Genomic DNA, 11,474 nt, shown 5'->3' with positions numbered 1-11,474 from the left:
ACCAAGAAGAGAGGTCAAGAATGCATTATCGACAATAAATGAGATTACACTATATTCACTTCCATTCTCCTAATTTCCTCCAACATGGTAGCATTTGTGTACCTATGAAGAAGCTCCCTATGCTTCTCACCTATCTTTGTTTTTGCAAATTATCTCTACATTAAACTTTTCTTCATTTCATACATACTACATCCAAAGAGTTGAATTTATAGAATGACAAGAGCTCCAAAACCACCACTAAATATGTCCAAAGAAGGATCTTCATTCTAAATGACCATAACCTTTGGATTGCCTCCATAGAAGTTGAAAGGATGCCGATTTTGGCTCCAATACTTTCCCTTCAACTCGGTCACCCAATCTTGCAAGATAAAAATTGCATTGAATGTAATAAATGACAATATACCAAGAAACACCTATTGCCTCTTCCAAGTCCCCACTCGGAGAAGCCTCGAGACAACTTAATTGTCCATTTCCTAAGTCACTAATTATCTCATTCTAGGAATCCACATTAGGAGAAAAAGAATATTAAATATGTGTGCTCACAACCCATCTTTACTGTTGCTAGTGGAACCCATCACCACTTATGAATGTATTACAAACAATAGTGAGAAAAAATATTACAAAATATATTTTTCCAATACACCCCAAGTGCCAAGGTATACAAAACCTTAATCCTAACATATCAGGTCTAAAAATGAAACTTTAATGAGAATGCCAAGGTTTGGTCTAGGGTGCGAAAAAGATATATCATAAAAATAAGCTCAAACTCTAAATTGAAGATGCATATAACTAGATTAACAATACAAGGCACACAAACCATAGTACGATATAAGAAATGATAACATAATTAGAGTATGCATATTTGAAATCCTATAATAGTGAATGCATAAACCTTAAAGCAAAATCCTAGGATGGTGTAAGATAGGATGGGTTAAAAAACTATGAGAAAAAGGAATCTTTTCTAAAGCTTAGTCTAGGCTAATCCAATTAAATACAATACGACCTTAAGTATAAATCAAACTAAATTAATTAGAATGAGTTGTGAGAATATATAATTTAGAATTAAATGGTAGGCCAAGGAAGTAAATGTGAGAGTTTAGGTTTCTCATCTCGTGGAACTTTGAGGAAGACTATAGCCTAGTAATGTATATATATGAATAGTCATGGTACATAAAATGGACAACTTAGGTTTGTTTACCATCTGGAATTCTTTGTTGAATTGTTGTTATCTCTAAGTCAATCCTATGAATTTGCGTCACTTTCTTAGGTGACATATTTGATGCCACTATCGTGCACTTGGAGAGAAAAACTTTATGATCATGCTAAAGATCAATAGATAGCAGGCAAGTGCTTAAATGTATAAGATAACAATTCTAAAATAAATGTTATTCCTTTTAGTGCATCAATTAAAGTGTCCCTCCAATAGATGCTTCTTTAATGCTTAGGAAAGTTGAATTATTGTATATGATTCAATGATCAAATTATTGTTCAAATGAATGACTTTAAATACCACTACACAACAATAATCACACAAAATGTATACCAAGTTGACTTATAATAGGAATAAATGGGTGTGAGTCAATAAAATTTGAATTTGAAATTTTAAAATTTGAGGGTTAGATTTGTGACACAAGATTAATCTCACACTTACGATACTAACTTGAGACAAGGGAGTGACAATATCTATGCAAGAAATGAATGTCTATACACAAAGAATGCAATAAATGTCATTTATGTAAAAATGTGTATAAACGAATACAAATAATAGATCATGAAATAAATCCAACTTTATATAAAATTATGATATTTATTAAGACATTCTCTCAATATAAATATTAAAAAAATAAAAAATTAACACAAATCAAAATTATTTAATACTTTATCTAAAACCCAACAAAAATATATATATACAATTAGCTTTGAAACCTTCTAGAAACTCCTAGAGACCTTTTAGCAACAACCGCTCTCACCCTCACCACCACCAACACCAAAGATAAAAATCCTTTCTCACTAGAAAGTAACTACTTGTTTTTAGAATAACAAATAAAAATAAAGAGCTTGCTAGGAAAACCCTAACATTTGAATAACTTGCAAACAGAGTTCCATTCTATTAGAAATACTCAAGGATATAGATCATCGCCCTTGTTTCCTCTTTTTCATTTCAACAGGCAGGAGTCGCAGAGGAAGAGGAGGAGGAAGAATCAGAAGCTGCAATGGGTCGAAGTAAGTTATATTCAGTTTTGTTGATGCAATCTAGAATCGATTAATATAAAAGATTAGAGTGTTTTTGTGAAATTTTTATTCAGGGATTTTGTTGGGTTTAAAGCTTTCTCATATTATTGCACAAGAAAATGTATTTAAGATTTAGAAATGGCTTCAATCAAAGGAGGGGAGCTACAGATGTTCGAACCAGAGAGTGGTTTTTACATAGGTTAAAGATCAAAAGCCTTTCTTTTTTCTCCTGCTTATGCCATATATAAATAGAATAGAATCAGATCTTTGTATTCATTTGGACGATCAATAAACCAAACTTATTGCATTGGATTATGCTCACATGAAGATTCAAACGATTTTTTATATTAACTCAGATCCGATGTGTTTAACTAGACATAGACTTTAGCTCATCTCTACACCGTTTGGTCAATAAGCTTTCCTCCATTTGTTGCGGGAGGTTATTGCCTGATACAGCGGCTTGGAATTGGGTTTGAAATGGCTAGGGGTGATAAATACAGTAATTTTAACGTCTGATGCTTAATGAGCTTATTGGGTTTTACCAATCCCAGCTTGTGAATTGGATGGTTTCCTTGCTAAAACATATCGCTGTTTATTGTAGAAAAAACCCTCTGGATTGAAAAATTAAATTCATTCTCTTTCGGCTGCATGCATCAAGTCATCTTTTCTTGGGAGAAAGGGTGTCATGGTTGATCCCTTTACAATCTTATCATTATTGATCCTAAGTAAAATTTGGCTTGTAAAGTTTTTCACGCGTTGGGATATTATCTTGAACATGAATCTACCGTCTTTTTCTGGTTCTGCATACAATTATTTCGTATTTTGAGATTTATAGGCGTTAGACCTTTTGAGATGATAGAGGACTCAACAAAGCATTGCTAATGGTTGATGAAAGAAGGCAATGCTGGAGGAGGATTTCAATCCTTTTATTCTCTTACACTGTTCCGAAGATGGATCAACTTAGCCTAATATATTCCCGAACCATACCATTTCATGTATACAGAGAATTACAGACACACGTGTGTATGGACACACAAATACACATATATGCTCATACACAATTGGTTTGCAGTGACCGTATGATGAGTCTCTTTGGCTTGAGGTGGGTCAAAAGCATGGAATGTGTTTGTACCATCACTCTCTCTATTCAAATAAACTGTTTTCCACAGAAGCACTGTGAATGGCACATTCAAGAGCAGCGACCAATACTGCATCGACAACCATCATATGAAATGGATTCAAGGTCCAATTAAGAAAATCTAGAGAGTCAAAAAGAAAAAGTAAAATCATCTGATTTAATTTGTTTTGAAATTGGAATAGTCATGAGATGCTCTGATGCGGCGGAGGAACAATCCTTCCCTCAAAATTCAACAAAACTCAACACACAAACACTTTTAGCCTACTAACAAAATCAGATTGCAACATAAAGAAAATATATACATAAATTCTCAACAAAAACAAACAAACAGATAATCATATTACGAGAATGGCCTTCATGGCCTCTGATATCTCAATCTCCCCTCTTTTATTACTTTCTCTTCCATTATACTTATACCATAATCTTCAGCTCCGCCCCCTTGGCTTTGTATTCTACTCTTATCTTTCAGGCAGCCCACTTTGCACATGCCTTCTTTTCTATTACGTCTTTCCACTCTATTGTACCATTCATCTCCTGCCTTTTCCACCGCTTTTCTATTCAATTTTTCTGTTCTTCAAGTTTTAATTCAATGCCGCTATAACAGTGCCCCCTTTCCAGTGTGATGTTGCAGCTGCCTATATATATATATAAACTGTTTGTACCATCACTCTCTCTATTCAAATAAACTGTTTTCCACAGTAGCACTGTGAATGGCACATTGAAGAGCAGCGACCGATACTGCAGCAACAACCATTATATGAAATGGATTCAAGGTCCAATTAAGAAAATCTAGAGAGTCAAAAAGAAAAAGTAAAATCATCTGATTTAATTTGTTTCGAAATTTGAATAGTCATGAGATGCTCTGATGCGGCGGAGGAACAACCCTTCCCTCAAAATTCAACAAAACTCAACACACAAACACTTTTAGCCTACTAACAAAATCAGATTGCAACATAAAGAAAATATATCCATAAATTCTCAAAATAAGAAAACAGATAATCATAATACAAGAATGACCCTCATGGCCTCTGATATCTCAATCTCGCTTCTTTTATTACTTTCTCTTCCATTATACTTCTCCCATGATATTCAGCTCCGCCCCCTTGGCTTTGTATTCTACTCTTATTTTTCAGGCAGCCCACTTTGCACATGCCTTCTTTTCTATTACTTCTTTCCACTCTATTCTACCATTCGTCTCCCGCCTTTTATACCTCGTTTCTATTCAAATTTTCTGTTCATCAATTTTTAATTCAATGCCGCTTATAACAGCGCCCCCTTTCCAGTGTGATGTTGCAGTTGCCCATATATATATAGATATATCTCTGAATGAAATAAGCTCCAAAGTGGCAGCTTTCTCCACTATTCCCATATCTCCTTTCTTTATCTTGTGCACCTACTTCTTTTTAAATGTTTGCTGCAGTTTTAGCTTTCAGTTTTGCTGATATTACTGCTCCAGAAATGGGACGCCCTTTCCCTACGTAGCCCCATCTTTGAAATTATCCTCTTTAGTTTGCAGACCCTCCATTTCTTTCCTCTGCCCTAATCCTGAAATCTTCACCGCTTCATATTCTGCATGTCCAATGACTTTATTTCGTTTCTTTCTTTGGCAATATGATTGAAACGGTTCCCCTCTTGCCATCAATGAATGGACTTTTATTGAACCATTTTCTTGCTACACCTGTCTGCTCCACTTCGCACAATATTCTGTCAGAAGAGAAGCTGATTCGACATTTTCAAGAATATGAAAGGTTTATAGAGGCTTTCATTTTAACTTCCACCTGTTGATTGCTTTTGCTTGAAAGTTTCTAGCGCCCTTTCACTGATATGCGTTGATGGATATCAATGCTCTGTTTAGATTCTCCCATTCTAGCACTTACAAGCAGGATGCTCCTGCATCATGCTCATCTTAGGGTAATCATTTTGTCAATGGAAGCTTTTTATTAACAATCATGATTTTTGAGAATTAAAAATTGCTCATATATGCATGTATACATCTTTAAGAGTTTATGCATTATATACACGTGTACAATGTTGGATGGTTACACTAGAGTTCCTGGTCTAGGCGTGAATTGCTGGTCATCCCTGTACACAGTGATTTCTTTATCTTGGATTTTGCAACCTCCATCAAGACCTCAATAAGTTTTGTAACCAAAACAAGTTTTGTATTCTAGTGGGAAGGTTAGGTTTCTGCTATTTAAATGGTGAGCACTGTTGTTTTGTTTCTGTACAATGTTTTTTGTTTTTGTTCTGGATTTCTGAAAATTGATTGCATGAAATCATACATTGAAAGACACAATCTTCTACAGAAGCTATTACATATGTCTTAATGGATCGTAGATTCTGTAGTTCTACTGTTAGGGATCATTTCCAATACTTGTAGTTCAAGAGATCTTTAGTAAGGTTTTGTTGCATCTTTTTTTGGGATCCCATGTGTATTGTACTGGTTTGATTAATGATCTCTGCTGTAGCATATACTTTGACATTATCTATGGTGTATATGCATTAACGCGAGATGAATTAATTGTCTCTGCCCTTAGATTTTTACTGCATTAAAATACCTCATTGAACTTTTCATCTCCAGAATTTAAGAAGGTTTGTCACAAGCATTATTATCTGTATTCGCAGTAGCTTGAAAAGTTAGTATGAATGCTTGTATAGGAAGACTAAGTGTGGGAGGATGTTGCTTAGTCATTCCAAATGAGGGAGATGAGATTTTTATTCGGGCCTCAAATGGAAATGATCATTTGAGGGGGAAATTAGTCCAACACTAGGCTAGGCAGTAGGGCTTTTGGGAAAGGTAGATAGAACTAGAGTTGATTTGGCCTCTAGTCTTTGAGTGCTTTTTTGTCCTCTATATAGCATGGATGTATTTTGGGCCAAATTGAATTCTGATCGAAGACTTTAGGGATGATTGTAGCATTGAACTAGGTCTAGGGGTAGCATAAAAGACAAAGATGACAGTTTGGGCCAAGAAATGGGGGCACTGAAATGAGTTCTAAATCATGTCTGAAGGGATAGCCACTAAGATGAGTTCACAGACATAAAGCTGGAGATTGCAAATTAGGCAATTCCTGACCTTACAATTATATCCAAGGAATGTTGCAATCTCATATTTCTCTTTTTCATGCTTTCTTCCTTTTCAAGTGTATGATCTTTTGACTTTGGGAATGCTATCATCTATGTTTAGGTGGCAGCATATCCTTGATGCTTAAGAGAAAATTACTGGAAGCTCATGCTTATTTTTCTTGTCATTGGTTAAGATGAAAAAACCCTCGTAAGCTTCCCCATGGGAATTTTCTGTGTCAAAAGAAAGTGCTTGGAGTCCCATGTTTACGAGAGTCAACTAGACTGTCATCAATGGCCATTCTCATATTTAATTAGGGGTCTCTCATGTTTAAGTCTCTTTTTGCATATATAGTCCTCATGGAGGCAAATTAAGTTAAGTTCTCTTTGGGCTCACATCTGGCTCTCACTATTTTAGAATCCTAGTAGTGAGCCAGCTTCGGGGGTCTCGTACATTGACCTTCTTTGTGATACTGTTCAGTCTTTGCCAACAAGAGAAGCCTACTGGACAGATGATTGTTCTAACTCAAAATAAGTGAAAGTCACACCTTTTATGTAATTAGTTCTTATTTGAGATCAAACTACATGGGTTGACACTTACCTGTCTCTTTGCTAATTTATTTGAGCTTTGAAAAAGTGGTTTATTGTTTTTGAATGATTCACAGTGAACGATTGTTTGGGTTGAGATCTTGTTTATTTGTTGCTTTTTTAAAATGTGATCACATATCTAGGATATGGACCATAGGATTTGTAACAACATTTAAAATTTATGGTGTATGATCCATTTGTTTCTAAATGAGCTTTTTGGTTCTATTAAATAATAAATTCCATGGATTGATTCCTCCTACTTTTGTGTAGGACCTGCAAGATGCTACCGTCAAATAAAAAATAAGCCTTATCCAAAGTCAAGGTATTGTCGAGGTGTGCCTGATCCAAAGATCAGGATATATGATGTTGGCATGAAAAGGAAAGGTGTTGATGAATTTCCCTTCTGTGTTCACTTGGTGAGTTGGGAGAAAGAAAATGTAAGCAGTGAAGCACTTGAGGCTGCTCGTATTGCTTGCAACAAGTACATGACAAAGGCTGCTGGAAAGGACGCCTTTCATCTACGTGTCAGAGTTCACCCTTTCCATGTCCTACGTATCAACAAAATGCTTTCATGTGCTGGAGCTGATAGGTTCAACTTTTTGACATCCTTTTTCAGTTAACTTTAAAATTTTCATCCAATTTGTGACATGTTATTTTCTTCTTTACATAATGATGGTAAAATTTCTTCTGGTTTCTAGGCTCCAAACTGGAATGAGGGGTGCCTTTGGAAAGCCCCAAGGAACATGTGCCAGGGTAGACATTGGGCAGGTTCTTTTGTCTGTGCGCTGCAAAGACAACAATGGAAATCATGCACAGGAGGCTTTGCGCAGGGCTAAGTTTAAGTTTCCTGGGAGGCAGAAGATTATAGTCAGCAGGAAGTGGTGAGAGACATACTCTAAATCCATTACTGTTTAAGTTTACAATTCAAAATGACAAATATCCAATGTTGTACACATTTGCAATAATGCTCACACTGGAATAAATGTGCAGGGGCTTTACCAAGTTTTCTCGAACTGACTATCTCAAGTGGAAGGAAGAGAACAGAATAGTTAGTGACGGAGTGAATGCTAAGGTTTGTGTTTTTGTCAAGTTATTCATATGCTTTACTAAATGATCTTTTTCTTATTTATGTGAATCTGACCTGTTTGTGATAATCAACTGTTTATGGAATCAGCTATTGGGATGCCATGGACCTTTAACAAACAGACAATCTGGAAGAGCTTTTATATCTGCTGCTGTTTCTGCTTAATAAGACTTAGTTGTCCGAGAAACAATCGACAATTTTCTTTAAGTGCCTAACAATTTTGTTTAAAATTGGGAAAATGTTTTATGATTACGTGAGCTGCACTTGTACCTCTTTAAGAGGCAGATATTGTTATTTATTTCAATAACCTTTTATTAACCATTCTCTTTTAGACTAAATGGATGTGATACCATTATCCTAGGGGTGATGGGCATGGTAAAGATATGATATTTTATAATGCATTCTTTTGAAACTATGCAATAGAATTACGGATTAATTGTGGTTGTGTTCTATTCTTTAGGTTTTAGATGTCTATTGGCAGGTGGGTTTCTATGATTTGCGGATGCCTTCCTAAGAGGTGCTTATAAATGGTAAATATGATAGCTGTAAGATTTTTTTAGATGTTACCTGCACGCTGCTGATTTTGCTATAATTGAATGTTATACTGTACTGTCTATTGTTATGTTGCATATGCTTGAATGAGTTTGTTGTTTATTAAGCCTTCTTCCCAAGAGGATTCTAGCTCATGGAATTAAAACAATACCCGTTCAATCTGCTAGACATTTGAATAGCCAATGACATTCTTTTTTTGACCAAAGCATATAAGTAAAAGAACATTCAGATCCATTTGACATATATAAGGATTGGTTTCAGAGGAAGTTTTGGTAGGTTCCAAGTGGGTAGATTTTAATATGCTGTTATGCAATATAATTCATCAACCCCCTTTTCTAGTGCTTCGACGTGATTTTTTATAATTAGTTTCCTGAGTATTTTTTTCCTTTTTAACTTGGGAAGAAAGTTGGTAATTAGATCTTGCTGTAAACATTGTGATAATGACGCGAACAATTACACTAATGAATTGTCCAAATAAAACTAAACTATTGATTGATCGCAACCATCAAGTTAAATGGATTAGCCCATGCACTCTAAATAGGAATCAGTGAAATTGCCATTCAATGCCTAATATTGAGGAGTAAATTTTTGTTAACAATATATAAGGATGATGTAAATGGAGTTTGTCTACTTGATTTCTGAACATATGTAGATACAAAGGCGGAATGGAAATGTCCTGACATGGAAATTAGATTTGTAATAAATTTATCTCTGTTATATTTTTCCTCTTTTTGGAATGCATTCTTCCAGTTGCAAGGGCATTTACTTGTGGGCGTTGTATTGTGGTTTGAACGCAATTAACTCAATTATATTGAGGGTACATATGCTGATCTTGTTATGTTTTATCAGACGCTTCTGAACTAATGTTCAAGTGCACTATGCAAATGAAGTTTCAAGTTGTGCCAAATAGATGGCCAAATAAACCCGCTAACTTCGTGGATGAAGTCGATGAATTGACTCATTCACATGTTGGCTAGTGATCCTTGGATACGATAGGTTTTTGATATACAAGTTTTAAATATCCTAGATGCTTATGGAATGTTTTCCAGTACAGATCGGTCAAAAACACTTACAAGATTGAGGTCACTACATATGGTTACCTTGCTGTGAAAAGAAAATCAAATTTATATTAAAAAGAATCAATATCGAGACACTTGCTTATATAGTATATACCCATTAATTAAGGTACTGGTTAATGGATATTATCTATCTATATGGTGGATGTAAAGAATAAAAGTATTGGTACCTAATTTAGATAATGTTTAGAAATTCTGAATGTTAAATAAAGAAATATGGATTCTTTGGTTTGATGGGTCAAAATCTAAACAAGGCATATGTGGAATTAATGAATCAAAGAGGAGAGAAATATCTTGCAATATATAAATGTTAATTTCGTGTACACATGATATTGTAGTCTTATACATTAATTCATGGTCTCTGATTGTCACTTGAAAAGAGAGTCAAAGTTCTATAAGTTTTTGACGATTCAATTGGTTATGAAGTAAATTTAGAGCATGCACCAGTGCAATAATAAATGATTTAAGAATATAGATATGGGGTTTGAGATTTAGTTAAATAATTAATGCTTTTAATAGTCAATTATTATTCAGAATCAAAATACATTATTAGATGCATTGGCAATTTGATCTAGTAGGTTGGAGTTGTTACCTAAGTTTGTTTTTTGGGAAATAATTTTTGATCCCTCTATTTGAGATGATTTTTATGATTTCTTAGTGTTGATAATAATAGATGTAGTTTATAATTTTCGAGACACTTTGAGAATTTTGAAGTACATATCATTAATGAAAATGAACAAGTAATTGGGATGGACGAGGTTTGACAAATCTCATAGGTAATACAATTTCCAAAGTTTGCTATCCTTGGAGAAGTAGTTTGATCCACACGTTCCCATGGAAAAACCATATTTATTATAGTATGGAGGGTATAGTCCACACACTTTGAGTTCACTTGATAATTCAAAGAGTTATAATTGTTCATGCACGTACATTTTCATAAATCAAATTATTAATGGAATTTCAAAACATGATTGGTTGGCCATTGATGATCTAGAAATTCAAAATGGGAGTCTTTAGATAATAATTCTATTGAAACCTAGAGTGAAACTATTTAGTTTTTTGGCAACATTTAGTGATCCAATTTTAGAATGAATGTCTAAGATTCTTATTGCTAAATCATTTTTTGGTTAGCCTTTCAACCTAGGCTATGAATTTGGTACTTTCTTAGAAAGAAAAATGGTCAAACTTGTTTGTGTATTGATTTTCACAACTTAAACAAAGCTTTAAAGAAAAATAATTATTTGTTGCCCTCATTAGATGAGAAATTTTGAAAAGTAGACAATTCATAAATGTTATATAACTATTAGATGGATTTTTTTTTGATTATAATCAAATCTTGGTAAATGGGTAAGACATTAAAATAAATTTTAAGATGAAGTGGTGAACTTTTGCTTATGAGAGATGTCTTTTGGATTAAGAAAATATTGGAGCTACATTTAGTGTGCTATGGATTTTGCATTCTAAGGAATAATAGACAAATATATATTTGATGAAGTAATTAGGACACTTATCTAAATAATAATTAATTAAGTTCTTTAATTACTTTATTAATTTAAGCTGAACTTAGGTGATTTTATTAAATTAGGCTAAAAATAGTTTAAGTTGTCTAATTCATGGTCTTGATAGATTTTTTTGTGCATATTGAGCTCAAATGAAGGTTTCCATCACACTTGCAACACCCCAAAAATTATAAATTGGATGTGGTTCATTTAAATCAAGCAATAAAAGTTTTGAGCCAATT

At 34.1% G+C, this 11,474-nt stretch overlaps 1 protein-coding gene across 1 annotated transcript; it reads left to right on the top strand.

Annotated features, from left to right (window-relative positions):
- Nucleotides 1–2,028: 2,028 nt before the first annotated feature.
- On the top strand, nucleotides 2,029–8,557 carry LOC131076421 (large ribosomal subunit protein uL16). The gene is made up of 5 exons (XM_058013595.2): nucleotides 2,029–2,223; nucleotides 7,292–7,610; nucleotides 7,720–7,902; nucleotides 8,012–8,093; nucleotides 8,196–8,557. Exons 1-5 carry the CDS (start codon nucleotides 2,214–2,216, stop codon nucleotides 8,268–8,270), a joined length of 669 nt encoding a protein of 222 aa, XP_057869578.1. The 5' UTR covers nucleotides 2,029–2,213; the 3' UTR covers nucleotides 8,271–8,557.
- The last annotated feature ends 2,917 nt before the right edge of the window (nucleotides 8,558–11,474 follow it).

Source organism: Cryptomeria japonica, chromosome 7, assembly GCF_030272615.1.
Source record: "Cryptomeria japonica chromosome 7, Sugi_1.0, whole genome shotgun sequence".
NCBI classification, from domain to species: Eukaryota; Viridiplantae; Streptophyta; class Pinopsida; order Cupressales; family Cupressaceae; genus Cryptomeria; species Cryptomeria japonica.
The sequence above is the reverse complement of the archived record's forward strand: the minus strand, read 5'-3'. Positions and strand labels throughout refer to the sequence as shown.